This window comes from Bos javanicus, chromosome 2, assembly GCF_032452875.1.
Source record: "Bos javanicus breed banteng chromosome 2, ARS-OSU_banteng_1.0, whole genome shotgun sequence".
In the NCBI taxonomy this organism is placed as follows: Eukaryota; Metazoa; Chordata; class Mammalia; order Artiodactyla; family Bovidae; genus Bos; species Bos javanicus.
This window is the reverse complement of record NC_083869.1, coordinates 89947043-89972789: the sequence shown is the minus strand read 5'-3', so window position 1 is coordinate 89972789 and position 25747 is coordinate 89947043. Positions and strand designations below refer to the sequence as shown.

General features: G+C 41.2%; 2 protein-coding genes across 4 annotated transcripts in view; one reads left to right on the top strand and one right to left on the bottom strand.

Moving 5' to 3' along the window:
- The window catches only part of FLACC1 (flagellum associated containing coiled-coil domains 1), a 53095-nt gene extending 37825 nt beyond the window's left edge, over positions 1-15270 (top strand). Inside the window, exon 15 of one of the 2 annotated variants that reach the window (XM_061381600.1) lies at positions 15187-15270. In XM_061381600.1, the coding sequence (XP_061237584.1) occupies positions 15187-15214 (28 nt within the window). In that variant the 3' untranslated portion in view covers positions 15215-15270. Of the gene's footprint in view, positions 1-45; positions 533-15186 lie in introns of those variants that run through there. The other variant, XM_061381591.1, reaches the window with a different exon arrangement.
- On the bottom strand, positions 1163-25145 carry CASP8 (caspase 8). Of its 2 annotated transcripts, XM_061381580.1 has the most exons (12): positions 24974-25145; positions 24729-24851; positions 22729-22772; positions 22074-22136; positions 12454-12791; positions 9847-9952; positions 8744-8882; positions 8587-8631; positions 7931-8013; positions 6247-6388; positions 3598-4099; positions 1163-2214 (listed from the first exon to the last, which is right to left on the bottom strand). In XM_061381580.1, exons 5-12 carry the CDS (start codon positions 12756-12758, stop codon positions 2079-2081), a joined length of 1458 nt encoding a protein of 485 aa, XP_061237564.1. In that variant the 5' UTR covers positions 12759-12791; positions 22074-22136; positions 22729-22772; positions 24729-24851; positions 24974-25145; the 3' UTR covers positions 1163-2078. The 2 variants fall into 2 exon arrangements, with proteins under 2 accessions (XP_061237564.1, XP_061237554.1); XM_061381570.1 differs by lacking the exon at positions 22729-22772 and having other exon boundaries at positions 24729-25145.
- Positions 25146-25747: the final 602 nt, after the last annotated feature.

The following is a 25747-nucleotide window of genomic DNA, read 5'->3' as shown; positions in this document are numbered from 1 at the left end:
TGTATCCCTTTCTACCCTTTACCTCTATAAATCTTCTCTTTATAGGCAAAAGATAATTGCCAAAAATGAAGAAATTTATGATGAACGGTTTGGGAGATCTACCTCTGTTACTATTTATGAGCATAATTCTGACACTTTAGAAGATGGTGGCAACGAAACACAAGAATCATGAGAAGAAGAGTTGGTCTCTGTGACCAAAGATGTTAGGAACCAAAGATGTTAGAACCATCTTTGGTAGGCTTAAGAACTCCTGTGAGGTTTTCTTGAGAAATGCATATGGTGAGTTTAGCTTTTGGCCTTGCCTTGATTCTACTTGTGACTTTTCACAATTTGTTTTCTTCTGAGTGACTGAGAATGTTTGAATTCTCAACTCAATTACATAGACATTCATGACTCTTCATTGAAAAGTAATTGTCTCTATACCTAGAGCTGAGGGTCTCTAGGCTTTGTACTATTTTCTCTTCCACCTTTACATATTTCATTACCAAAGACACTTACCTGAAGAACTTCTTTCTATTAAATGTTGACAATATTTTGGGGTGTGCCTTTTGTCCCCCAGACATTTCACTAGCAAGAATGATAATTTGTTGAATTGATCCCCCAAACCTTTTCTCTCTTATATGTGTCTCTACTCCCCTATTTTTCAATATGTTCCCAACTCTATGATTTGGGAAGAATTTCTGATGATTCCTGTCATCGTCTCTAAACTATTCCCAGAATTCAAATGTCTAGAAGGCAGGCAATATAAATAAGGGAAGTGGGCTTAACATAAGAAAAAATAACCACATAAGCACAGTGATAAATGGTAACTGGCAGCAGTCTCAGTGAGGGAATTGGGCAGGATGGTGTGGGGATTGGGGGTATGGGGTAAGGGTTGTGGAAATTCGGTGAACGCATTTCATTGTTGCCAAACAGGAGCATGGTGTAAATGTGGTCAGATACTCTGATCATCAAAAGAAAGTATTCTGGTTTTTATGTGACAGCTTCCAATTTTTAAATATGGAGAAGAAGTGGGGTTTTTTTAGACAAGAAATGTTTAAGAAATACAACTATGTGAACAAATATTGGAAGGCTCAAGGAAAACATATTTATTACCCAAACATTTTCTACCTGTAAGACTAGGTTCCACTGGCAAAAAAAAATGAAAACAATCTCCAAGGAATAGTATGATAAAATTATATTTTGTTCTGTTAAAAATATTTATTACATTACTATTAATTACTAAAGATTTTAAGTGAATTGAACATATAAAGAAAGAGCAAATGTATAAAAGGCATACTGCATTGTTAGCAAAAAAGCAAATCATGTTCAGCACTGCAGAAGCATGTATATAAAAGCTGAAAAGGGAGTTTGGAAAGATTCTTAAAAAAACAAAATCATTTGGTATTTTAAAAATCTTTAATATATGAATTTTTAAAAATTTTTTATTTAAAAAAAATCTTGCAAATTAGTATAAAGGATAGCTTGGGAAAAGACCTACTGGAAGTACAAAAGAAGTTAATATTAACATCATTTCTCTTAAAAGTAGGTTGAATGCTGAATTTATGAATAATTTTTTTTTAAAAAGGAAAATAATCTCTAAGCTTTTGAAACTGAAGTCTAAAGAGTGGTGGTTTTCAACACTGAAAATCAGGGTCTGCTCATGGCTAAGGAGAGGAGGGTCACATGTTTCCAGGACAGCTTATCATACACACCAGCAGCAATCAGGCTGGATATGGGAACTTTATACCCTGAACCTCAATAGTCAGGATTTTTTAGCTAGGTCAGATCACAAAAATCTCCCTCCATGATCTTTGATATTTCTTTTAAACTTACTGTGCTTTTTGTATCCATTTTAGTTCATTTTTAAACCTTTTCATCAAATTAAAAACACAATTTAAATCAAGCCCACAGCTATGACTGTTATTGGCTACAAAGCCAGAGATTTAGGCTTGAATTTGCATTAAAATTATATTGTCCTGACTCCCATGCTTTCCCAGCTATTTGAAAATAAAAAGAAGAAGAAAGAGAATAAAGTAGCAGCATTTTAACTATTGTTCAGTTGCATAACTATTGTCTAGTTACACAACTAAACAATATCAATTAAGGGGAAAGAAGAGTTTTTTTCGCAGTGTGAAAGTAGGTTGTGGCATCTGTTTGGCCATACGTTGCTTGTCATCCAGTTTGCTTACTTCGAAGTTCACCTTGGTTAGGATGGTCAGAATGTCTTCACCCCTGAAAAATGTAACAGAACCTTGTGACCATCTATGGGAGGAAATCACTATCATCTACTGTGGTTAGTGATAATTATTTCCCTCAAAACATCGGGCATTTGAATTCATATGGTGTTAAACCAAGGCCTACCCCAGCTTTCTAGGTAAAGAAGTTCTCAGAGCTTCATAACTTACCCTTGGTTTATTAGGGATCTTATGACCATCAGAAACCTCAGTGTCAACACTGGATTTGGTTTCTTTCCCTCCTGACCTATTTGTACTTCACTCAACTCCAAGTATGATGTCACTTACCCACTAATCTCCTCAAGGCCCCTCAACATTCTCTGCCTCAAATTGGCATTTCTTCTGTGGATTCACTGATGGCCCCATCAAACTTGAAGCAAGTGGAAATAGAATGTCTCCTGCAGCAACTCCACCCCTTTCTCACCAGCACCTCTTATAAGTTTAGTTGGGCAACCTGTTCATTCAATTCTGTAGCTAGCCCCCTGGAACCTTGCAGGTTCATTCATTAAGTTACAAAATGAAAATGTAGCCTGGATGTTATGGTTCCCTCTCAGTCCTTTCTCTGCCATGGACAATTCTTGCTCTTCACACACTTAAAACATAATGAGACACAAAACTAGAAGCAACTTGGAGAGGAGTTCTTGCTATTTATTTGCTGGTTGTATGTACATTAGGTGAACTAAGCCATACTATCATTTAATTAATGGAAACATAAGATAATAAATGAGGAAAAGATACTTCCCCATATTTTGTGAGCTTCAAAGAAGTCAAATTATTGGGAATATAAAAGGTTTCTACTCTTTGGCTCTTAACTCCCACAAGAGGGTTTGAGGTTGGTAAGATATTATAGAAGGCTTCCCTGGTGGCTCAGATGGTTTAAAAAAAAAAAAAATCCACCTGCAATGCAGGAGACCTGGGTTCACTCCCGAGTTGGGGAGATACCCTGGAGGAGGAAATGGCAACCCACACCAGTATTCTTGCCTGGGAAATTGCATGGACAAAGGAGCCTGGTGGGCTACAGTCTATGGGGTCATAAAGAGTCAGACACAACTGAGAGACTAACACTTTCACTTTTGACACAGTAAGAGAATGTTAAACATTGAAATTCCAAACTTGTTGAGTGGGTTCAGTCATGTTTCTGCCTAAAAACAGAGCTGTACTATATGATTTTGCCATCTCTCCAGCTCTATGATATACTGATTGTCCTTTGAAGTGCTAAATAAAAGAAAATCCTCTGTAAGCATCTCAGGTTTTTCCATCTGTGAACTAAAGATCTTAACACTTGCTGTCTCTTTCACTCTGCAACTGACCTGAGAATCAGCTATGTGATCCACAATTAGATATTTGGAGATGAATGTAGGATTGAATAAGCAAAAATTACCTAGGACATCTTTCTCTCAGATTCTGGCAAAGTGATTGGATATACCAGGCCCCATTCCAGATGTTTCGGTAGGAAACATAGTTTTTCACAGTGGCCATCCCCAGCAGAAAGTCAGCCTCATCTGGGATATATCTCTTCTGAGGTGATGAGTCCACCTCTAAATAGGCTTCCATCTGTTCTGAGTCGGTCTCAACGGCTACACCTTTCTGGTACTTGTCCCCTTGGCAAGCCTGAATAAAAAAGATTTTGGGTTTGCCAATAAGGGAAGGGCACTTTAAGCCAGTGAAGTAAGAGGTCAGCTCATAGATGGAGGCTTCTTGCCCATCGGAGCCATAGATGATGCCCTTGTTTCCGTGGGTGAGGATGCAGCAGATGAAGCAGTCTTTGTTTTTGTGGTCCTTCTTCTGGTAGGATTCTAGAACCTCACAGATTCCCTTTGCTGTTAGGTCTTTGTAGTGCACTATCTCAAAATGAAGTTCACGAAAGGTCTTATCCAAAGCGTCTGAAAAGTGAAATAAGAAAAGTCATATTGGACCTCCTAGGTGGTCCAGTGGTTAAGAATCTGCCTGCCACTGCAGAGGGTATGGGTTAGATCCTGGTCCAGGAAGGTTCCACATTCCTTGGAGCAACTAAGCCCAGGGCATACCAACAAACTGAAGCCTGCATACTCTAGTGCCCACGCTCTGCAAGAAGAGAAGCCACCACGATGAGACGCCTCCACACCACACAGAGAGTAGCCCCCACTCACTGCAACTAGAGAAAGTCCACACACAGAAATGAAGACCCAATGCAGCCAAAAATAAATACACTTATTGAAAACGAAAGGAAAGTCAATAGTATACGGCAGTAACTCCTAGACCACAACCTAGAACTAGAGAGAACATTGATCAGATAAGAATTTGAACCAGAATTTAAGAACAAGACCCACTATGTTAGTGGCTGGATTCCACAGGCTTCTAATATTTACTGCCACTAGCTGCAAACATTTCCCAGTTCTCAGGCAAATGAGAAAGGGGAGACTGCTATTGTCTTTTCTCAACTAGTCTACAAGATGGGTAAGCTATTTTTAAGGCTTACTACCGAACCAGTCTAAAAACTAACTGTACTACTTACATAACCAGAAAGAAAGCAAAACAATTTTTTAATACAAAATCCATACTTATTTTATCCTGTATCTTCTCAGAGCTGTTTATCAAAATACAAGATATGAATGTTTAAAAAGTCAAGTAGAACTAAAAGACTTATAAGTTACCCCTTCTCTACTCTTTCCTACTACCCAGTTATATTCTGTCCAGCCACTTCTGTGAAGGCAACCACTTTCAACTTTTAACTATTTGGGGGAGGCGGTATAAGCCTCCATTTTGTAATGAATTTGGGTACATTTCTACTTATTTATTTATAAATTTTAGACTTTTGTATTGAGTTCCTATTGTGGATGATGAGCACTTGGTGTTCTTAAACATTTATAACATTTAGTTGAAGCAGCAGAAATCTATATATTACCAGTACTATGTAAATATAATATTCTTTAATATGCTTCCTTTCTTATTAAAATAAACCAAGATATATGATGATAAATGATGTAGCCAGTGAACTTAAGCTCTATGGCTATTTAAAAACCTTAGAATAGACTTGCTTGAAAAAACAAATGTTAACAGAAAACATTCACAGATTCCTGATGATTAAAATCAACCTATCTAAAAAATAAAATAAAATCAACCTATCTTAATTTTCTAAGCGCTACTCTATTTAAAAGAAATAAGTCATTACCTGATGTTATGACTCATAAACATCATTTTCAAAAATTCTTTTATCAAGTTGAAATTCTTAATATCACTATGGATTGGGTTGGATTATTTCTTTTATTGGTTTTAGTTGTCGTCATATCTACATTTACATGATGCAAATTATTTTTCATTCAACCTATAAGATCTCAATCTTAGCCAGAAAAGACTGAGCCAAAGAATTTCTGGTTAGTTTAACATTTGAAAATGCTATTTATGTTAAGAACTCAATTTCTGCTGCACTCAGAGCCCAACTTCTGTAAATGGTTTATACAAAAGCAATGTTTTCACTCAACACCTAATACACTCTCCAGAAGCTCTATGCATTTAGTTGAATTAAAAATGAAGTTTAGGGACTTCCCTGGTGGTCCAGTGGATAAGAATCCACCTGCCAATGCAGGGGACCCAAGTTTGTTCCCTGGTCCAGGAACTAGAATCCCACATGCCACTGGACAACTAAGCTCATGAACCGCAACTGCTAAGCCTGCACTCTAGAGTCCTCAAGCCACAACAGGAGAACCCACCACAGCAAGAAGCCCAGTAGCTGCAACTAGAGAAGCCTGCATGCAGCAACGAAGACCTAGTGTAGCCAAAAATAAATAAAAACAAAATTTATTGTTGCTTGTAGCCTTTTAGTAAGATTTAATATTTTATCTTTATAAATATATTTATTTGATTTTAAAAATTAATTAAAAAAAAACAAAAGCAGAAAACTAGCAAATATATAAGAATGTTCTTTGTGTCCACAGGGAAATATGGTTAGATCCACCTTTTTGAAACATGTGGCCCTGTTGATACAGCTTTTGTTCTCCCTTTTCAACAAAAACATAGGTATTAGAAATATTTCTTTTCTGTTCTACTGTACCTGCATCAAAGTCTGTTCCAGTCCTATCCTTAAGGTCGTGAAGTTCAGGCACCTGCTTCCGTGCTATGCTAAAATCATAATTGTTAAAGATCAAACAGTATCCCCGAGGTTTGCTTGTCATTCGGTAAACTGTGTCAGATGTCTGGAAAACAAAAATCCAACCCAGGAGCTGACTCTCTGGGTCAGCTTTGGTTAGGCATCACCCAAGCCCAACTGGGATGCAAATGCATTTTCCATGGCCCCACCCCAACCTGGCACTGCTCCCCTAAGCAACTAGTTTCCATTCATTCCCCTGACAAAGGATCCCCAGACTTCTTCCCCACAGTTTAGTGTGTAAAGTCAGTGTCCCAATATTTGGGTCTCCTGAGCATTTGTACTTATATTAATACTGTTGTCGTCATATTGTATTAGTATTACTTATTCTCATCTCTGCTCAAGGCACAGAACATCTGTGTCAGGGACTAGGATTTATTATTCATTTGAGAGAGCTCAGTCAGGAGTTGCTGGACTAAGGACTATTGTAGTACCGTCTTTAGGTTGCCCCTTTGTGACCTTGTGATTCCCTTGGCTCTCTGATCATCTCATCCATGCTTTGGGCTAACAGCTGAGGACCTATCCATCACACAACACAGCATGGTCCCAGGATTTTTAAAGCTGATGGCTTAACTTGGCTCTGAGGACCACAGTGACTGGAGGAGACAGACGGGTTATGCTATGGGTTACACTATCCAGGTTCTAGTACTTGACAGTGACCCTGTGACCTCCTGATTTCCCCAGGGCTGTTTTAGTGCTGAGATATTTAGCATTTATTGGGAAATCCGTGCAATTCCTCAAGGTAGATGAAAGGGCCCCAGACTAGGGGGCTAAATTCCTGGCTCAATACCCTCAAACCTGGAACAAGTTATTAAATCTCTCTTGCCCTTGGTGTCATTAGCTGATGGGTGGGGATGATGTCAGCAAAATGCTTTACTGATTATAAAGTGCCACGTGACTTTGGCTAATCCTTGATGCCCGTACCAAGAGAGGTCTGGTAATTTGCTCTGGAGTCCACTAGTGAGTGGTCTCTCCTAAGCTTAATTTCAAGTTTTTTTCAATAGACTTTTGGCTTATAGCAATTCCTCTGCTTCCCTGGGAAGAGTGAATGGGCTGATGACTAAGAAGGTGGTCAAGTGTTGAAGGCTACAGAAACAGAAATGATACCAGGAAAGGCAATTCTTGGGCCTGCTCAATGGGAGGAGAACATAGAGATGACTAGATCGTGAACATTTGCTGCTTACGCCTAATTACAAAGGAGAAACAGTTTTGAAATGCCAAGCTAAACGAAGACTTTGCTTCTTCCAGTCCTGTTTGACTCTCCCCCCAAAAGCCCCCTCCCATTTAGGCTGAGGCAGCTGCTAAAGGGATCAGGTTAGAGGCTCCCTACTCCTCTGTCCTCCAACTCTTCCAACATCTTTGGTTTTAAAATAGACATTTAACACACGGGAAACCAAAGAGATCGCCTTTACCAAATTCCAAAGTCACATTTTAAACTTGTGCTTTTGTGGAATTTTTCTATAGTTCTCAACACTTTTCACTATGTTTCTGTCCCTTATAAGTTTATTTGGGGGAAAAAAAAAAAAAGCTCAGGAACACAATAACTAGAATCTGCAGCACAAAAGGGGAAAGAATGGGAATTTCCTGGTACCTGCAACTCACTGTCCTGTTCTGGAGAGTCTGACATGGCCGGCATCTTAGAGTAGCCCTCCTCTGGAAGCGATTGTGACATATCTGGAATGAAATGTGACAGGGACGATATTGGTTAGTAAAGAGGTGGCACCCAGGACAACATAAGGTCCCTTTTAAAATGTAAATTCACTGACTGCCTTGAACATAATATACTTGCAGTCCACAGAATAAGGGAGAATCTTACTGCTGACTCATTCTGCCTGTTATTTCAAACTTGCCAGCCTGAGGCTACAGGGTCTCTGCCTTTTGACAACTCCTTTTACATCTTCCAAAGTGCAGAGGTGACTAGTAATCGCTGCTATTAGGAAAGCAGGTCCATTAAGATGCAGATGTGGTAAAGGTTGTAGAGAGGAGACAATGAGGCTTGTAGTTTAGTCATTGTCCGACTCTGAGAGGCCATGGACTGTAGCCTGCCAGGCTCCTCGGTCCATGGGATTTTCCAGGTAAGAATACTGGAGTGGGTTGCCATTTCCTTCTCCATGGGATCTTCCTGACCCAGACATTGAACCCGCATCTCTTGCATCTCCTCCATTGGCAGGCGGCTTATTTACCACTAGAGCCACCTGGGAAGTAAATTAACTAAATAGACCTTGAAAACATATCTGCAAGTATTACCATTTGAAAATGCATATGGATCTCTTTCAAGGCTCATTCTTCTCTCTGAATTTTAAAAGAAACATACACATATTTGATTAGAAACAGTTATGACATAGAAGCATCTGTCAATTTAAGACTACATTTTGCTGATTCACAGCTCTCAGGTTATTTATACCTTTTCTTAATTCTTCATAATCATAGATTTTCTTCAGCAAGCTCTTGTTGACCTGCTCACAGATTCTTTTCAGGGTGTCCAAGTTCTCTTCCCCTAGGATGGTCCTCTTCTCCATCTCCACGAAAATATCAAGCAAAGTCTAGAGGGATGAGAAGTCAAGTTAGAAAACAGGATGGAGTTTTACTGACTTTTAGATTATTATTTTTTTATTTCCACTTTCTCCAAATTAGACACCCACCTAGCTTCCCAAGCTGATCCTCTTAAGAGGACATCCTGGTCTTATAAAGCCAATCAATAAACTATCAGGGAGGGAATTCATGTTTTCTGGCCCCAAAAGACAGAAATAGCACAGAGAAGAAGTCACCTCAGATGTCACCCAGTCTCTAGGCCCAACCATCTATGGACACTTTTATGTGAAGACAGTGAAGCAGCCCAGGTACATGGCTGAGATGCAGCTGCCCAGTCCCCATGGCAACAGCCCTGGGAACTGCCTCACACCCTACATTGCCTCTGGCACCCACTCACCTTCAGGCTGAGGGTCCTTAACAACAGTGCAGTGACCAGGGCACTGCAACACACACACACAGACAAACACACACATACAGCATTACATCACACCACAGACACACATACGTATAGACACACCATACCACACACACACACACACACACATACAGCATTACATCACAGTACAGACACATATATGTATAGACACACCATACCATACACACACACACACACACACACACACACACAGAGTTCCAGGTCCCAGGTTTTTCAGAGACTGCAGAAGTGGGGAAATGGTCTCAGGCCCACCAGGCTCTCCTGGCTCTACAGGCCCCCACACTGACCTAGGCTCCCACAACCAGCCTTCTCCCTTTGTTCCTCACTCTGTCTTGTCCCTGATAATTAATGTGAGCAGCACCTTATATTATACAAAGGCATCATATCTACAGCACTCATTTCAGACGGCATTCTTCTCCCTTGGTTAAAAAGTGAGAATTCAGGTTGCTTTTACTGACAAGAGCTCTCTTTAGTCTCAGTAATCCCCACCAGCTGACTCACCCTCAGGGCTACACCTCGGGTGAGACACCAGGTCTTACCATGTCATCATCCAGCTTACATTTGGCAATCTCCTGGCTCAAAAAAAACTTAAAGTCCTTCAATTCTACTTTGTTCACATCTTCTGAAATCTGGAAAAGCAGAATCCTATAGGGGGAAACAGAAACACTTTAACTTTCTTAAGTTATTTCCCATCTGATATATGGAATCGCGTGGACTTGATCCTCTGGCCTCCCTTTAAAATAAAACCAGCTAATGACATGATTTATGAGTTGAGTTCTTGGAAAGGGGCTGGTGTTGTGACACTGAAGACTCATGGCTCATGCTCAACTATCCCACTCTTAATGGAATTTAAATTCCCCAGGGACTTCGCTGGTGGTTTAGTGGTTAAGAATCCACTTGCTCATGCAGGGGACACAGGTTCAGTTTCTGGTCCAGGAAGATCCCCCATGCTCCAGGGTAACTAAGTCCATGTGCCACAATTACTGAGCCCATGCTGTAGGGCCCAAGAGTTGCAACTACTGAAGCCCACAAGCCCCAGATTGAGCATACCATAATGAAGAGTAGCCTCTGCTCTCTGCAACTAGAGAAAGCCTGCATGCAGCAATGAAGACCCAGCACAGCCAAAATAACTAAATAAATATTTTTAATTTAATTAAAAATTTTAAAAGTTCCCCAATTTTAACTTTCAGTTAATATCAGTTGAGTCAATTGTGTTTTCCCCTTGTCCTTCACTATAAGATCAAGATCTTGTTGCAAAGAAAGAACAAAAAAAAAGCTTGATTTTGGATATTATTCTTTTCAAAACACAGATCAGTTTAACCCTAATTCTTCAATTAAAACTAGTCAATGTTCTCCCAGCCACTCCCTTCAATAGGAAGCCCAAACACCTCCTCTTGGAACACAGGCTTTTGTGAACTGAGCCTAGTCTGCCTCTTCATCTCTGGCCATGCCTTACCACCATCTCCTCATTCCTCTCCGAACATACCCAGTTGCCCTGCTCCTCACCCTTTGATGTTGGGCCCCTCATACCCCCATTACCTTGTCCATCTGTAGACTGGATTAAGATGGTCCTAACCCGATGGCTGGTGTCTTTAAAAGAAGAGGGAACTTTAGACACAGACACAAAGGAGAGAAAACAAGGTAAAGAGAGAGGCAAGATTGGAGTGATGCATCTGAAAGCAGGACACCAAGGGCTGCCTGCGACTGCCTGAAGCCAGGAGAGGAGCATGAATTAGGTTCTCCCTTAGAGCCTCCAAAAGAGAGCCCGTCATCTTAACGCCTCAATTTCAGGCCCATAGGCTCCAGAACAATTAGAAAAATAATTTCTCTACTGTGTTAAACCTTTGGCAGGACAGACAGCCCAAGCCACTGCCGTTCTTCTGACAGCATCTGGAGTCATGGGGATTAAGCAGTCATTGGGTGTTGCAGACTGGCTTATGAAGTGAGATTGTGGAAGCTGTTTAACCTTTAGGATGATTGGTTATTACAGTGGGTGTTTCCAGTGTATGGCCAGGGATAGAGTACAAGTGATTATCTTAAGACTTCTCTGGTGGTACAGTGGGTAAGAATCCACCTGCCAATGCAGGGGACACGAGTTCTATCCCTGGTTGGGGAAGATTCCATTTGCTCTGGAGCAACTAAGCATGTGCAGTGAAACAACCAAGCCGGAGTCCTGCAACAACTGAAGCCCACGCGCCTAGAGCCTGTGTTCCACAACAAGAGAAACTACCACCATGAGAAGTCAATGCACTGCACAAAGAGTAACCCCTACTCGCCACAGCTAGAGAAAGCCCAGGTGCAGAACTGAAGACCCAGCACAACCATTAGTAAGTTAATAAATGAATCATTTTTTTTAATGGTTATCTTATACCATTAAAAAAAAAAACAATTATTGTGGGGGTCCAGTCTGGCCAATCCAGAATGACTGACAGCACACACCTCACTGAAGAACTTGGTAACACAAGCCTTAAAGTGTGTAATAAAAGCCTAAAACCCTGTGGAGAATTTCATAGTCATCCACAAGTTGATGGGACAGGTTCTCGAGTGGGAAGCTATAATGCTTTATTTAATAATAGCCAAAGTTAAGTACACGGTGTGAACACCAGCAAAGCAGAGGCATCGAGATAACAGGCATGTAACAGAGAGGAGAGTTAGAATGGTTGAAGCATGGCTACTTGAATTTCAGTGGGTTCCCAGGTGGTGCCAGTGGTAAAGGACCCGCCTGCCAACACAGGAGACGTAAGAGACGCAGGTTCGATCCTTGCGTTGGGAAGATTCCCTGGAGGAGGAAATGACAACCCACTCCAGTATTCTTGCCTGGAGAATCCCCATGGACAGAGGAGCCTGGAGGACTACAGTCCATGGAGTCACAAAGAGTCAGACACGACTGAAGCAATTAGCACATGTACCTATTGGTAATGTTTCACTATGTAAAGAAAGTTTTACTTTATTGGTTTTAGTATTTTTTTTCTCTGAATTCTACATTAAGTCTCTATATTTCTTAATCTGGCCATGGTGAAACTTCTTACCAGAGCCTCCAAAGTCACTCCACACAGACAACCTACATACAATGTCAGCCCTGCCCATAAAGATGTATCCATTCAAACCCACAGCTCCCAGGTCCACCCCGTGGAGGTTCTCCCCACCTGTAGGCAGAGATCTGGGCCCTGCCAGGTATCTGAAGCTCCCTCTTCATCTCCTCCTCGCTGGTATACAAGTAGTTAAGCAGCAGATCCAGTCTATTCACTCGGAAAAGCAGCTCCTTCAAGAAGGACAGATTGTTTTCCTCCAACATTCTCTTTTCTTGGAGCCTCTGGAATAGCATCAAGGCATCCTTGATGGGTTCCTGCTTCCTATATGGGATGTGGTCCCGGCTTAGGAACTTGAGGGCAGCCAGGTCGTCACTGCCCAGCTGCTCCCCAATATTATAGAGACATTGGGTGAGCGCCATGCTTTACAAGTGTTAGGAGAATGTAGTTGTTACCTAGGTTAAAACACAATGTTATTTTCAGATGAGAAAGAAAACTACCACTTACTGGTTTGTTCCATCATCAAATGCTATTACATCTACTATATGCCAGACATTATGCTAAAGATACAGGGAAGAAGAAAAACAAAATGAAAAAAAAAAAACCCCACAAACAAATAGGTTCCCACTCGTTATCATTTTAGAACATAACATTGTTTTGGAAAATAGATTTACAAACTAATCAGTGGTCAGAGAGTTGTAACCAGAGCACAGGAGAAATATAGAGCCTTAACTCAACCTGGGAGAAGGGCTTCTTGGAGAGAAGTCACCTTTGGGGAAAAGATGGTGAAGGACAATTCTTAAAGGAAAAAATGTGTGCAAAAGATGGAGGCAAGAATGTTCAAGTCAGTTCAGACAGGCATGGGGAGCTCAAAAAGTAACCGTGAAGAGTCTGAAAGAGGGAATGGTGAGACAAAGGGATGGAACTGTGACCAGGAACCATTATGAAGGGCGCAGACCATGGGTCAAGGGGGTCAGGCTCTGTCCTGGAGGTAATGGGAAACTAAGAAAGCGTCGTAAGCACAACAATGATGGCATCCAATTTAGTATTAACATTTAAAGTGTGGGGGACATACATATATGTGTAACTGAATCATGTTGCTGTACATCTGAAACTAACACAAAATTGTAAATCAACTAGACTCCAGTATAAAATAAAAATTATACTTAAAAAATAAAATGAAGTGTGGAGGACAGATTGGAAGGGTGGGAGGTGGGAAAAGTGATATGATCTGGCAGAAACAATGGTGGTGGGAGGACACTGTTGTCCTCCAAGGGCCTCGAGACTGGCTCTCTCAGCTGGTCAAGAACCCAAGACTGGAAACAGAACCCAGGAGAACTTGGTCAGCCTTTCAACTCAAATTATGGGATATTTTCACATATTGCTATTGTATAGTCGATAAGTCGTGTCTGACTCTTTTTTGACCCCATGGACCGTAGCCCTTCAGGCTCCTCTGTTCATAGGATTTCCCAGACAAGAATACTGAAGTGGATTGCCATTTCCTTTTCCAGGGAATCTTTCTGACCCAGTGATCAAACCCACGTCTCCTGCATTGGCAGACAGATTTGTTACCACTGAGACACCAGGGAAGCCCTATTTCCACATACTTACTTGTTTGAGTGGGCTTCCCTGGTAGCTCAGATGATAAAGAGTCCACCTGCAATGCAGGAGACCTGGGTTTGACCCCTGGGTCAGGAAGATCCCCTGGAGAAGGGAATAGCTACCCACTCCAGTATTCTGGCCTGGAGAATTCCATGGACAGAGGAGCCTCGCAGGCTACAGTCCATGGGGTCTCCTAGAGTCAGACACAACTGAGCAACTAACACACACACATTTGAGCAGGTAAGAAAAGGAGAGGGTAGTGTTTCAGGAAACCACAGACAAGCTTCACACGAGTAGCCCCAAATCTGGAGTTTTCCCCCTTGAGCCCCTTGAGTCACCATGGATTTCTCCTTCACCTTTCCTGCTCTGATAGGCCTATATTCTAGGCACATGGAGCCCTTGGAGCAGGGTTCATGTCAGACACAGCATAGTAACGAGACTGGGACATGACTACTCGAGACAGGCTACATGGTCACTGTCAAAGCCAGGAATCTCACCAGCAGCTGAGTGTCTAGGAAGTGGGGCTGTGGGGTCAGACAGAACTTAGAACAGAACCCAGGGTGGGCCTGGCCCAGGCCTGGGCACTTCAGAGCCTCTCAGGGTGAGATTCTCCTCGGTAAGGTGAGATCAAAAGAATAACCTCTCCTGCAGTGTTGTGAGTATGAAAGTGAAAGTGATAGTCGCTCAGACACATCTGTCTCTTTGCCACTCCATGGACTGTAGCCCTCCAGGTTCCTCTGTCCATGGGATTTCCAGGCAAGAATACTGGAGTGGGTAGCCATTCCCTTCTCCAGGGGATCTTCCCAAACAAGGGATCGAACCCAAGTCTCCTGTACTGCAGATAGGTTCTTTACCTTCAGAGCAACCAGGGAAGCCCCACTTTGAGTATGTAACACCTATAATGTTTGCAGAGTAACGACCAACAACTAATGAATAAAGGCGTGTTCACCTGAAAGAAAGGAAACACCTTGGCTGTGGGGCTGGACACCACCGGCCCCACAGCAGGTGGTTATATGAACACTTACATGAACACTTGTTCATGTAACCTGAACACTTCTCTTACCCTCCTAATTTTCCTGCTTCCTCACTGGAAACTTCAGCTGGAAGCAGCAATTTTCAACCTCTTCATAGTTGAAGAACTTTTCCTTGAAGGCTTACTCAAATGCTGCCTTACCTCAGGGCTACTGTCTGCGAACCTTGAACTAGAAAACCTTTAACCTCAGCTCCATCACTTGCTTGTTCCCACAGACTCTGTGCCTCTGGGCATTTTGCTTGACATCAAATAATCTTAACCTGTTTGGATCTCTTTCCTCCCTGAAACAAGGCTCCTGAATTTTTAAGCTCCCTGCATTCACTGACATTCTTGGATGAAGCCATGAATCCTAACTATCACTTGAGGGGTGATAGAGTGAATCAGGACCTGTGTATTTTGTACATCAGATGTTAAAATAGAAACATTAAGGTAAATTTTAGTATTTTTTAAAAGTGGCCCACAGAAAAATAACTTGTTTTAAAGTAATCCAAAAGATTTTGAAGCTTTTTAGCTTTTCTTTTTCCAACCTCCCAATGCTGATTATAGAACAGTGGGGTTTTTTTGAGGGGGAAGGGTAAAAATTGAAAATACAATAAATTATAACATCGTCACAGTGGTCATTATCGTACATCACATACACATAAAGATACATTTATATAAAAAACAAATATGTACACCTGGGTTTTTTTTTTTTACCCACTCAATAATTAGAACGAACATTTACCCTTACCATAAACATTCTTCTTTGGCATATTTTTAATATTTCTTGAATTCCAGCATGTGAAAATAAAATTGATTTTAAGCAATTTTCTGGTTTTTTACTGTTAAAATAATATTGCATTGAGGGACTTTTTCATATATCCTGGGCATATCTCTGATTATTTCCTTTTTTAGAATTAGAATCATGGCAAAATTTTTTGGCAAAACTTTTTTTCACACTTTTGGTCTAGAGCTGGCATTACTGTTTAGACAAAGCGTTTTCTTGATTAGGGAACTGTAGGGACAGTTTCTTGGGAAGATGCATTTTGTTTTACATTGGAGTCACAAAGACTGCAGAGCCTAGATCATTCACTGCAAAAGCAATCAATTATTATAAAAATATTTGATATCTTAAATATTTGGCCAGCACCTAAAAGCATAAGTTCAAAGTTCAACAAACAAAGCTGCTGGACATTCCAGGAAACAGACTAGTGAGTTCATTTCTTAAATCACACTCTATAGGAGCACATATGCTCTACAGGGTTTGTACATATCACGACAGCATGATATGTAAGCTTAAATAACTAGAAACATCCCAAAAGTCCTCCAATAAAGGAGTGGTTAAGTCATCTACTGGTGGCTCAGAGGTTAAAGTGTCTGTCTGCAATGCGGGATACCTGGGTTCGATCCCTGGGTCGGGAAGATCCCTGGAGAAGGAAATGGCAACCCACTCCAGTATTCTTGCCTGGAGAATTCTATGGACGGAGGAGCCTGGTGGGCTACAGTCCATGGGGTTGCAAAAAGTCAGACACAACTGAGCAGCTTCACTTACTTCACTCAAGTCAACTACAGTATAGTCATACACTGAAAGTTGTGCAGCACTTAAGAAGATGTCCTCCACCTTCTAAAATTAAAATGCATAGATATTCAAGATGTGTTATGTCAGTGAAGATATAATAACCAAGAATCATATAGCTACTTTTCAGAAACACTCAAACAACACAATTAGATTTTCAGTGATTATAGACATAAAAGCAGAAAAAAAAAAAGATACAGAAATTCTGGAAAGTGACATACCAAACTCATAAAGTGCCTAGTTTTTGTATTCACAGATCTTTGAAGAAAATACATTGGTTGCCTGAGAGGAGAGGAACTAGAGGTCTGGGGGTGGGGGAGGCCCGGGTGTGGACCGGAAGTGACTTGCTCTACATTCTGCACCCTTTGCACAGTGTGAATCTTTACCATTTGCGTGTATTACTTATGCTAAATGTACATGAACTTAAATTAAAAGCTCTACTTAAAGTCCTATTTTTATTCCAGTATATGAATCTGGAAAGGATCTGAACTGGGTCCAGTTCTGTTTAGTACCATTAAGTCCAGTGTCCTTAGATCTTTTAACAGTTCTAACCATTGCTAAAATATCATTTTACAGAATAAAATCAACCAAAGAATCAAATGAAAGCAGAATCTCCTTATTTCCCCCTTTGCAGTTGTTTTCTGATAGTATAACAATTATTTTCTGATATGATTTTCTGACTCTGATAACAATGCTTTTTGTATTCATTTTAGAAAATACAGGAAAGATAAAAGAATAAAAATACCTATAATTCTATCATCCAAAGTTAAAAGCCCTAATCAAAACATTCCAGACATAAATTGTACCAATGTTTTCAGTCTCCCAAGGCAATAGAAACAAAACCAAAAATTAACAAATGGGACCTAATGAAGCTTACAAACTTTTGTACAGCAAAGGAAACCAAAAACAAAATGATGGAGAAGGAAACGGCAACCCACTCCAGTATACTTGCCTGGAGAATCCCATGGGCAGAAGAGCCTGGCCAGGCTACAGTTCATGGGGTCACAAAGAGTAGGACATAACTAAACCAACTGAGCAGGCACACAGCCTTTGTTACATGTAAAATGAATACATTTACTTAACACTAATTTACTGAGACCTATATGTATCAAGCAAAGAAGTGAAGAAAACAAATAAAAATCCTTCCCTTCAAAAAAAAACAAAAAACAAAAAAACAAAATGAAAAATCTACAGAATAGGAGAAAATATTTACCAATGATGTAACTGACAAGGGCTTAATTTCCAAAATATACAGTTTATACAGTTCAACAACAACAAAAAAAACCCAACTATAAAATGGGCAGAAGACCCAGAGAGACATTTCTCCAAAGGAGAATATAAATGGCCAATGCTGCTGCTACTGCTGCTAAGTCACTTCAGTCATGTCTGACTCTGTGCGACCCCATAGATGGCAGCCCACCAGGCTTCCCTGTCCCTGGGGTTCTCCAGGCAAGAACACTGGAGTGGGTTGCCATTTCCTTCTCCAATGCATGAAAGTGAAAAGTGAAAGTGAAGTCGCTCAGTCGACTCTTAGAGACCCCATGGACTGCAGCCCACCAGGCTCCTCCGTCCATGGGATTTTCCAGGCAAGAGTACTGGAGTGGGGTGCCATTGCCTTCTCTGAATGTAAGTTGGTACAGCCACTATGGAAAATAGTATGGCAGTTCCTCAGAAAACTAAAAATAAAATTACCATATAATCTAGCAATCCCACTCCTGGGCATATATCCAGACAAAACCTCTAATCCAAAAGGATACATTCACTCCTATGTTCATAGCAGCACTATTCACAATAGCCAACACATGGAAGCCACCTAAGTGTCCATCAACAGATGAACAAATAAAGAAGATCTGGTGTATATATATACACAATGAAATATCACTCAGCTATAAAAAATAACGAAATAATATAATTTGCAGCAATCAGGCATTGTCGTACTAAATGAAGTAAATCAGAAAGAGAATGATGAATACGATATGATACCACGTATCTATGGAATCTAAAATAGGACAAATGAAACCTATCTATGAAACAGAAACAGACGTGTGGTTGCCAAGGGAGAGGGCGTAGGGGCAGAGATGAAGTGGCAGGTTGCAGTTCACAGATGTAAGCTCCTATAAATGGAATGGATAAACAACAAGGTCCTGCCGTACAGCACTGAGAACTATATTCAGTATCCTATGATAAACCATAATGGAAAAGGATATTGAAAAAAATAATGTATATGTATACGTGTGTGTGTGTGCACGCGCATGTGTGTGTGTGACTGAGTCACTTGACTCTGCAGCAGAAATTAACACAATATTGAAAATCAACTATACTTCAATTTAAAAAAAAACTTAAAAAACAAAGCTAGGACTTCCCTGGTGGTACAGTAGATAAGAATCTGCCTGCCAGTGCAGAGGACACAGGTTCCATCCCTGGTCCAGGAAGACTCCACATGCCTCAGAGCAACTGAGCCCATGCGCCACAACTCCTAGCCCGAGTACCTAGAGCCCGTGCCCTGCAATAGCAATGAGAAGCCAGTGCACTGCAACTAGAGAGTAGCCCCCACTCGCCGCAACTAGAGAAAGCCCAAGGCAGCAGTGAAGACCCAGTGCGACCAAAAATAAACAAATAAATAATTAAAAAAAAGATAACTACCTAATAATATTTTACTGTCTTTCCTACCAAATATTTTAGTACTGTTTATATATTTTCCCTCCTATCTGAACACACTGTATTTCTGAGGTGTATTTTTCCACTGATAATATTATAAGTACAACTTGATGTCTTTTTTTTTCTACAACATGGATTTGAAAATCTGTAAGTTATATAATCATACAAATGGGCAATAATTTAACCAGTCTCTGATGACATTTTTTGTTGTTGTTCAGTTGCTTAGTCGTGTCTGGCTCTTTGCAACCCCATGGACTGCAGCATGCCAGGCTTCCCCGTCCTTCACATCTCCTGGAACTTGCTCAAACTCATGTCCATTGAGTCAGTGATGACATTTAGGATGATCTTACAATGCAAATCTCCAATGCAACTCTGATTATTTTATTAGAATAATTTCTTAGAAATAGCATTATTGAGATGAAAGATATAAAGCTTTTTAAGGCTTTTGTTACATGTTCAACAGCATTTCCTGACGTATAAAAAAATCCAATCCAAAGCCAGAATGACATGAGTTTGAATATAACATGATTGGCTCCCATCCTCTATAACCAGGTCATTTCATTTTCTTTGCAATAGCCTGGCAGTGCTTTCTAAGTGATTTTTACATCGCATCCCTACTACTTTCACTTAGTAGAGAAAGTCCTGGCGAGGCTTCTTTCCTGACCCAGATTTTCCAAAACACGTTGTGGTTTAATATTGTCTTCGTTTAGGTCACCCGTCTCTCTGCTCGTAGTACCTGGGAAGCACTATTACCTGCTCTAGATTTTATACCATTAACCACGGGCCACCTCTAGATTAGGCTTTATAGGAAGAGGAACTAAAAGGCACTTCTTTTTTTATGGGATCTGGGTTTATTGCACGAGCTCATAAGCCAGAAACTTTATTAGAGTAATATTTTAAAAAGAATATTCATTGCTCTATTTTTCTCATCCTAAAATAGTAAAAGTAACACTTGTTCCTTAGAGAACTTTTAAAAGAAAAATACCACTTGGAAAAATTTAGAAGTAATTTTGGGGTCACATTTGTGGGGTTTTCCCCAATTTTATTCACATATATGCATATATAATGTATGCATATACATATGTAGAATATATCAATTTGAATATATTGATGTATATTGCATGCAAGATAGAGGAGAGGGGTGGAAATGGAAAGGCCTTCAGAAGTTTTCTTTTACTTTCAATTATACAATATCTAAGTAATAAGCCCACATACATATACTTGTATTATATGATATGTAACTATATCTATTATTTTTATAATGTATGCTCCAAAGTGTTTTTATATAGCCAAAAGTTTGTATTATGATATATAAATGTTTATAACATATAACCATATAAACATAAAAATATTTTTCTTGTCTCATTTACTGCAATCCTCTCTAGAAATTGCTATTATCATCTTCACTTTACTACCATGAAAAATCAGTTCAGAAATAAACTAGTGAGAGGTATCAGGCCCAGATTTGAGCATCTCAAGAGGCTCAGTGACAGACCCTGCAAAGATTTAGATTTCATTCTAATTGCAGTTGGAAGCCAGTGAAGAAATTTAATAAAGACACATAATCAAAATATTTTTAAAGATTATGAATTACTTAAAATTTTAAAAGACTAAGTGAAGTGAAGTGAAAGTCACTCAGTCATGTCCAACTCTTTGTGAACCCATGGACTATACAGTCTTTGGAATTCTTAAAGAAACTCCCAAAAGAAACAACAAACAAAAATTCTTAACAAATCCACTAAAGCAGAGAGAAGGTCAGAACCTTACAACCAAGCTGGTATGTGCTGGAGCCTGGATTTAAATCTCAGCACCTCATCCCAGAGTCCCAAATTAGCACTGCCTGTTACACCACAATTAAATTGCAAATAAATCTCATCTAATCACAAACAATCCTTCTAACAACATACTAGCAGCATCTTAGCTCTCTCAGTCTTATGGAAAACTATCTCAAAGCTGGAGAAAGTTTTACTCAAAATTTGCATTCCTCTTCTGAGACAAAAATCTGTGTCTCATTCAAAGTTCAAGAGTACTGGAAAGTTAGTCTCAGACCTGAAAGCCCTAGGTAATAGGATGGCCATTCCCTCCAGTCCAGGAGGATCACTCTGAATTGGGGTTCCCACTCCAAATTGGGATTCCCCCAGAACCTGCCGGAGGCCCACACAAGCTCTGTTCACTGCAGGGCCCCAGCCAGCACTATCACACAGCCCAGGAAAGGTATCCACATTCCAACCAAATTCAGAACCTACCAAACTGAACAAATGTATAACTTCACCTGTAAATGCTTAATCTCACATTTCCAAACCAATGTTGGAATGAAATTCATAATTCCACCTATGAACGCTTAACTCCACAAATACTGATTATCAATCTATTGCCATTATATTATGCCTGGTACTGTTCCTTACCCTTTTAATACCCCCACCCCCACCCCGGAAAGAGAAATAAATAAATAATTGAGTGCTTAGCCCTGTGTGTGTGTTTCTGTGTGTGTCTGTTTAGGTGTGTGTGTGTTTATGTTGGTGGTCTGTGGGTCGGCAGATGGGTAGCTACAGCAGCAAAGTCAGTTGAGATTTGAATTTTGGTTTCTGTTCTTTGATAAGTCTGGCTGGCATAAGGGTGAGGCCTCTGTAAAGATGAATATACTTGGAGTATTCTCCCTCTAAAACCCAGGAATGCATCATCTACCGAAGCTGGAGGGACACAGACATCTGGGATCTCTGGACCCTCACCATGGCCTTCAGAGGCATGGCTAACTCTCCAAGTTTCTCCATCTACACTCAAATACAAGGATTACCCTATGGGCCCCGAAGCTGCCAGATCCCATTCTCGGTAGCCTAGAGAGTTCTAGAATCAAAGGCCTTCCCTCTCCAAAGTCCCATCAGATCTTACCAGAGGCGGATCCTGGAACCTTCACAGCAGCAGCCACTTCACGGGCCTCTTCTCTCAGTAGATCTAAGACAGGAATTAGAGTCAAATGAAGAACCAACAGCGTAGCTCGCTTACTTCCTGTTTTCAAAACTCCTGAGTCACCATAGGCTGAGTGAGGCAGGCCAGCCTCCAGGCAGCAACCCCGTCTCCATCTCCAAGAAGGAGCCCGTGGAATAAGAGGTAGGTGCTGGTGGGGACCTGGCCATCTGAGACCTGCCTCTGGTTATGTGACTTTGGGCAGGTCATTTTCTCTTTGGGGCTTCCGTACCACATTCCAAAGGAAAAAATTGAACTGAATGATAGCTAAGAACCCTTTCTTTTCCTTTTCAGAAATGTACAGATTTTTATGGGTTCATTATTAAGACTTCAGTGATTTCCTTCAATAATACTCACTGAGCACTCCTGAGTGATCTTGAGTTCTGGAAACTATGGGGCCCTCAGTATGGTTCAGAGGGTCTACTGACCCCCACAGAAACTCCCATGGTTTCCCCCATCTACATTCGCGTACAAGATCACCTCCATGACCCCAAGACCACCAGATCTCACCCTCAGCAGTCTAGGTCTAGAAAACTATAGAATCATAGTGTTTCCTCCCAAAAGGCCCAGCCAAACTCACCAAAGGAAAAATAAAATCCCAGGGCCCTCACCATGGACTGGGACCTAGAGATAAAACAGACAACAAAACTCACTTTAGCCTTGCCTTTGGCTCTCATCAGTTGTTTTCTGATGATTAAAGCAGAGAAAGAATAAGAAAAAAAAAAAAACCCTCTCTTCTTTGAAACTACATGTTCTCTTTCCCCAAATGGAGTATTAGCTTTCAGAGGGCAAATTTCACAGCCGAGTGGATTAACGCGATAGCTGAAAATACCCCTCCACCTGCACAGGGCTAGGTAAGAGTGCTGTGTTCCTTTTGTGCCCTTAACTTCCTTTGACTCTGCCCTGAGAACTCCGAGTGAGAAGGTAGCCACAGAAGGAAAACCTATTAGTGGCTAAATCCTAGCCCAGGAAGTGCCCCCTTGCTCTTTTCTTGCAACCTCCTGAATATCCACCCAATATCTGTCCTGCTGTTTTATGGGTGGTTCCTGTCCTAGGCTGTGATCTTCACAAAGGCAGGGACCACATCTTTCTTGTCCATGTTCCCAGGTTGTGCCCCAGGAGTAGAAATATCTTGAATATACAAAGGTCTCCTGCAAATCAACAAGGAAAAGAAACCCTGACGAAAGACAGTGGATCTGATTATAGAGTTCCTTGACAGAGATACTCAGATGGCCAAAGTGTGCAAATGATACTCAAACTCACGACTAAGCTGGGGAATACAAAGTAGGTATGAGCTACCTACTTTGTACCTATCAGAATGGCAAAGGTTTGCAAGCTGGATCCAGCTAAGTTCTTGGTGGGCCAGTTCTTCTATAGTCCTTATATAAGTTGTAGAAACCGTCCGTCATGGAATAATAAGCAGCGGTTATAAAGTGGGACCAGGCAAAACACTTAAAGAACAGAACTCTGTACTTTAACTTAAAGTTCTATTAAAGTACAGAGTGCTTACTTGCAAATAAAATAAAATAAAAAGTCAAAAACAGAACAAGCAAAATACAATATGAATACTAATACATAACATGTAATAATAATTGCTAACACTTACTGGGTACAGAGCAACACCAGTCACTAAGTGGCTAAAGCTGTTATTGTCAAATAAATCCTCACAGCTACCTGTTGAGGGAGTGTTAATCCCACTAATGATGAGGAAGCAGAGGTACAGAGAAATTACTTTCTTGCTCTGGTCACACAGTTTAAGATGTAGTGTACACACACAAAACAATGGTACATTTCACAAAGATACAGAGCAATTAAGGCTATATATCATAAGATGTGGAGGTAGCTCAGTGGGAAAGAATCCACATGCCAATGCAGGAGACGCAGTTTCGATCCCTGGATTGGGAAGATCCCCGGGAGATGGGAGTGGCAACCCATTCCAATATGTTTGCCTGGAAAATCCCATAGGCAAAGGAGCCTGGCGGGTACAGTGTCTAGGGTCGCAAAGAGTCGGACATGACTGAGCGACTAGCAAATACACACACTTTGGGAGCCAGCGAGGAGGATAGGAGATAGGTTGGGAGTGGGGAGATTCAAGAAAATGGGTAAAGCAGGGCAGAGGTGGAGGGAGGGGCCGTGGGTCCCCAAGACGAAAGGCTTATAGGGAATCGGGACCTGACTGAGTGATCAATTCAACCCTCTGCCCCAGGACAAGCGATAAAGAAAATAAACATTAGAAGGTAAATAAAGCCTTGTGGGAAATCTAAAGTAAACCAGCAGGAGACAGACAGTGTACCTATACTCGAGGCAGCAAAGGAACTGGAGAGTCCTCAGATTAAAAAGTAGCAAAGCCAGGGGCTGTGGTTCAGATAGGAGCCCACTCAGAACCTGGCACCCTGGCAGGACTCTTCCCTGGGCAGCAGAGGAACTGGAGAGTCCTCAGATTAAAAAGTAGCAAAGCCAGGGGCTGTGGTTCAGATAGGAACCCACTCAGAACCTGGCACCCTGGCAGGTAACTTCCCCAGGGAAGTCCTTGAGTGAGAAAGGCGGCATCCAGAAGCCAGCTGGGCACCAGGCACTCACCTGCTCCACACAGTCCTGGCAACATCCCAGCCACCAAACTCCCAACGACAAGACCCCACACTGCCTAACTTCACACGTCGGATTGCTGGGGCTGGTTCTTACAACCAAGCTGGAGAAAAATCCCTGGAAATGAGACAAGCGGGAGGGGGAGACAAGAAGTGGGGTTGGAAACGCCTCCAGGAAGAAGTTTACTTTTACTTTCGATGCCTCCACCAGGCTTTTATGCCTGCCCCTGGAAGACTCACTTCCTGGTTCTCTCCTCTCTATGTTCAGAATTTGCTACCAAATTCAGCAGGGCTTAAAAAAATCTTGAGATAAAAGAAAGAGAACCTGTGAAACCATTGCCTTCCAGTAGAAGGGCAAACTCTGGTCTTCAGGAAGAGAGAAAGAAAATTCCTGAACAGAAAGAACTAGAAAATAAACTTGATTTTGAAAGCTGGAAAACCGAGGTGACTCACTTGAACAGAAAAATGTTTCTTATTTAAAGGAACCGTGCCCAATTTCCCTACATTCAGAGGTGACCACAGACAATTTGTCAACATGCAAACTAAAAACCAGGAAGCTGGACATGTTTTATTGGAAAGCATTTTTAATGACTACATTTAGTGTTTATCAGCTCTCTAATTTTTAAAGACAGACTTGAGACTGCCTGTGACCAGTAAAATGTCATTCTCGCTTGAAAGGGGTCTGCGGAGAAAAATGCTTCCTCTGTTCTGTGGCCTGAATCTTAACACTGCAGCCGTGGACAAGCTCCCCGATCATCTGGCGAGAGCTCTTCCTGGGTCCAAACAGATCTCTAGCTGAGTTGTGAGGAAATTCAGCACCAAATGGGGGTGGGGTCCTGCCCAGCCCTAAGCAGAGGTAACCATCCTTGTCCAGTGCTGACCCCTAGTGGGGAAGGGGGTGTTGGGGGGAGGGGACAGTGATGTGAAGACCTCTCCTCTGGGAGTCTGAACCTCCCCAGCTTTTCTTCATCCTCCACCTTCTCCCCACCCTCTGCCTCTGTTTCCTGTTTGAAT